This window comes from Dipodomys ordii, unplaced genomic scaffold (assembly GCF_000151885.1).
Source record: "Dipodomys ordii isolate 6190 unplaced genomic scaffold, Dord_2.0 Scaffold5, whole genome shotgun sequence".
Lineage (NCBI taxonomy): Eukaryota > Metazoa > Chordata > Mammalia > Rodentia > Heteromyidae > Dipodomys > Dipodomys ordii.
This window is the reverse complement of record NW_012267221.1, coordinates 17,966,001-17,970,675: the sequence shown is the minus strand read 5'-3', so window position 1 is coordinate 17,970,675 and position 4,675 is coordinate 17,966,001. Positions and strand designations below refer to the sequence as shown.

Below are 4,675 nucleotides of genomic sequence, written 5' to 3'. Positions count from 1 at the left end.
CAGTGGTAGAGCGCTTGCCTTGCATGCATGAGGCCCTGGGTTTGATTCCTCAGCACCACATAAGCAAAAAGAAAAAAGCCAGAAGTGGTGCTGTGTCTCAAGTGGTAGAGCGCTAGCCTTGAGCTGAAGAGCTGAGGGACAGCACCCAGGCCCAGAGTTCAGGCCCCACGACCGGACCCTCCCCCCCAAAAAATATATATATATAAAAAGTTGTGTTCTTCAAGAAAATTATAATGTATCAAGCAGGTAAAATTATGCTAAGTATTACTTAATTTTTCTCTTGCAATTAATTATATTAGGAAAAATTACTTAATAGTTTTGGATGATTGTAAAAATTGATAAGGATTGATATTTCTTTTAGTAAGTTTGCATACTTACACAAAATAATATTGAGTCTTCTAATTCTTCCTTCCTAGTAATAAATTATTTTCAGGCACAAATCATACACAAAAGACATGTTAATAAAAGATATGTTCTCCTAAAATATTTCAGATAATATGTGTGTGTATGGATTCATGCACATCTACATACATGTGCATATATCTGTGAATATATTTACAAAGATTATATTCTACAGTTTTCAAAGTTCTAAAATTTCTCAAAACTCCCTTTAATTCTATAATGTTTAAAATCAAGTGCTTATTGCTAAAATGTTTCCTTCTTTAGCTGCAGTTCATTGTCTCTTATTGTTAGGATGATTTGTTCATTGTAAACAATTTTTCTTATTTGAATTTATTTTTGTCCTTGCATTAAATGTTATAAATATTGAATAACTTTCCCTACTTCATCTATATTCCAACAGTCTCCATAAATATAAATGTCATAGTTATAAAGTGGTTAGAGGTTTTGCATGATTTATGCAAATACACATTATCTCATTACTTTATAATGACACTAACATAAAGTGTTGATATGAGGAAGAAGAAAAGGTCTAGAGAAACTAAGGAACTATGTGTGGGGTTGTATATCATTACTATGCAAGGGGGAAGCACATCACTTCAGATTTAGTTGAGACTGTTTTCACAGGCCTAATAGCATATTAAAATGCATGTTGAGGCAAAAGCAAGTTAACTCCTCATTGACTTCTTTTATTTTATTTCTCTGCTTCTCCCTTGTTGTGTCTCATCTAAAATTCATATACAAAATACCATACAAAATACAAATACCATTCCTCTTTCTTATGTAAATGATCTTTGTGGATGAAAATATTCTCTTCTTAAGTACTTGAAATTATACATATGAACCACTACACCAAGTCCTCATAATTATTTTTATAAGTCCTAGATGAGGTACCATATACTAGCTGAATAGCAATGATCTCACATTGCAATAAACCTAATTAATGCCTTGTTTTCTTATTGCTTCATTGAAGTGGTTACATATCATCCACATAAAAACAGATTATATCATAATAATTCATAAAGATGAATCTACTATGTTTAGCCACTTCTTTTGTCAATAATCTTGGGTATATGTCCAAAATTTTACATGGTAGTCTACTTTCTGTTGCTTTAATTTATGTAAATAAAAAACGGCATCATACATACTTACATTGAGTGCACCACAGTCTCTAGCTAATAGAGAACATTGTAAAGGCACAAAATAAATTGTAACTTTGTGACTAAAGTAGAGGGAAAGAAATTCTCTAGTCAGTGGTCATCAAATGGTTAATGGTCTACATTCAACACAGACTCACAGATACATCTCCATGACCCTTTTCTCACAGATTCAATTACTTATTTGATGTCCATGAAGGGCAAGCTATGAAATATATTCCCAGAGAGAAACTTGACCAGAATGATAGCAAAATAATTTGTTTTAAAGTTTCTTTATTCTTATAATTTCTTCTGTGTCAACCAATTATCACTTAATGACAGTGTGAATGTGTATCATTTTGATAACTCTCATTTGGAGAAAAAAAGAAAAGAATCACGCATGGAGCTTTTCTTTCCAGTGCAAATCTGAGATTATTTAACTCTTCATAAACTCTATTACATTATCTCTTCTTTTTTTTTCTTTCTTTTTTATTGTGAAAATACTGAACAGAGGGGATACAATTACATGGCCAAGATAATGAGTACAATTCTTACCAAGCATTATAGACTCCTCCTTTGTTTCCCCTTCCCATCCCTTAAAATCCCCTGCCCCCACTCCCCCACCCAACCCTTCCCCCCTTCCCCCGCACCAAAGTTGTAAAGTTCGTTTTCAACATAATGACTTGTACATCTCATTGTTGCAATGCGTCCACCTGTATCCCTATTTAAACGATTTGTTTTTCCCCTTCCCCTCCACAAATTATACCGACCTCAAATACAGTGAAAGCAGGGGTTATACCGTGGGGGAGGACATACAAAGCAACAAAGAAATAATCTTATAAATGTGTTAGAAACAATTGCATGAAAGAAAAAAACATTTGAATTCATATCTTAGGGTTCATTTCCCTAACATCAACTTATCTGACCTTTACTGCTTGACTCAGACATGTACTAGTTATTGCAAATAAGGGAAGCCATGGGGAACTCTATTACATTATCTCTTATTGTAACAAATTACAATCATTCAACTTGAAATTATAATTGCATTAACTTCACAACAAAAGTATAAATATAGTCCTAGCTAATAATCTTCTTAGCTATATTTTCTACATTTGATTAGATACCTCCTTTAGCTAGTAACTTATTTCATATGAATCATCCTAATTAACATGGTGTGATCTTCATCTACCACAAAATATTGGGACTCTATGCTTAATGGGTTAAACATATTACCTATAATCCCCTAAAATAAAAAAATCAAGCAATAGATTAAAACATTTGTGTTTGAAAGGTTAAATATTATCCAGTTATGGAAGCAAATGCTAGGTTTTTGGTTTCTAAATCAAGTCCTGTGGTTTCAAAGCCTTCTTTTGTTGCATTCCATCATTACTGACAAGTTATGAGAGAGATCACTGTATTCCTATCCAAACATATGTCCTTGAATATTTTGGGTTGGTTATTTAAAAACAAACCAAAACAAAACTTCAGACCACTGCAAACACAAGAATGATTCTGCAAAGCTTTGCTTTGGTTATAAATAAATAAATAAATTTGAATATGCCTATAAGAGTTTAAAGTAGAAGCGAGCAGCAGAATTTTCAACTCATAGCTTTCAATGTGACCAGAGAAAGATCTTTCTATAGAGTGAAGAGATTGGAAGCCTAATACCTGGCACAGAGAGAGCTGACCAAGATGGTTTGCTGATAAGAGCCACTGGGACTTTGTCTGCATAATAAGACAGGACTTTCTTACATTATAGTCTCCTCCTCAGCATCTGTAACCTGTTGCCACTCATTCAGCCTCTAGTTTGTTCTATACTTAGAATGCCATTTAACCTTTAACTATAGCCCTTGTGTAGGTTTCATTCTGTATGTGTTAGTCCCGGGTTTAGGCACATACCACAATTTTCTGCTAGTCTAGTATCAGCTTATTTATTATATACTAAATTTCTCAAGATTTCAGAAGAAAAAGAGAAACAACTTGAAACTTGTCCACAGTTCTTACTGAATGTGGCCACCATGGCTAGATGCTTATGCTGCCCACAGTGGTTAGAGGTTGTCACAGTCTCCAAGGAACTGACAACCTCATTGTGGAAACACGGCAACAACAAAAGAGGGATGTCAGACTTGCCTTTGTGGTTATGGAAGGAAGCCAGATCCCCACTGGAATAGATCATAGTTGAAGTCAATAATAGAAGATGTCACATTTCGCAATGCATAGCACGACTGCTTCTACACATCTGCCTGGAGTGCAGTCGAGATTAAGTACTTGAGAATAAATGTCAGCCCAGGCAAGCTGCAAACCTTGTCAACTACACACTAGACTTCATCAATGTCCTCTTACCTTTCCAGTGTATTGAGCTGGTCCAGTCCATTGGCTTCCACATTTGGGACCCTCAAACACACTCCTTAGCTCATCCAAGGCAATGGAAAAGCGCTCGATTCTACGGCGTCCAGTCAGGGAAGCTTCCTTCAGAACTTCAGGCCGGCCGCATTCCCGAGAGCGGTCAGTCTCATCCTCAGGACTCTCCTCTTCAGTCTCTGCACTGAGCATCTCTTCCCCTGGGCTGCAGGGCAGACTGAGAGGATCTGGAGGCTCCGGTGCCAATGGGCTTTCCCTGGGCTGAGGGAGCCTGCACCAACTGTCCTCAGGCCAGCACCCACTTCTCTGGTAATCGCTGGATTCCCATTTCTGCCTCAGGAGGTTCAGTGATCCCTTTTGTATCGGAAACACGGGTGTCTCTAGGTTTTCCTGTAATGGTTAAAAATTCCTTCATCAAGACGTACTCAGATGATTGCATCTTTAGAAACATCTCACTCGAGAGCAACAGAGGAAGTAGCACTGTGACTCAAAGTGGAAAAGTGTTAGCCTTCAGCGTAAAAGCTCAAGGATAGCGCTCAGGCCCCAAGTTGAAGCCCCATAACTAAGGAAGGAAGAAAGAAAGATAGAGAGAAAGATAGAAAGAAGGAAGGAAGAAAGGAAGGAAGGAAGGAAAGAAGGGAGGGAAAGGAAGGAGGGAGGGAGGAAAGGAATAAGTAAATAAATAAATAAATAAATATTTCTTTATTTTTGCCTCTTGCTACTACAATGTTACGTCTCTTAAACTCAAATTAGACAGATTGACAGAATAAGGAGAGGAA

At 36.6% G+C, this 4,675-nt stretch overlaps 1 protein-coding gene across 1 annotated transcript in view; it reads right to left on the bottom strand.

The window, feature by feature from the left end:
• Xirp2 (xin actin binding repeat containing 2) overlaps positions 1–4,280 on the bottom strand; it is a 266,365-nt gene extending 262,085 nt beyond the window's left edge. Inside the window, exon 1 of the mRNA XM_013028501.1 lies at positions 3,879–4,280. Coding sequence (XP_012883955.1) covers positions 3,879–4,088 — 210 coding nt within the window. The 5' untranslated portion in view covers positions 4,089–4,280. The remainder of the gene's footprint in view (positions 1–3,878) is intronic.
• Positions 4,281–4,675: the final 395 nt, after the last annotated feature.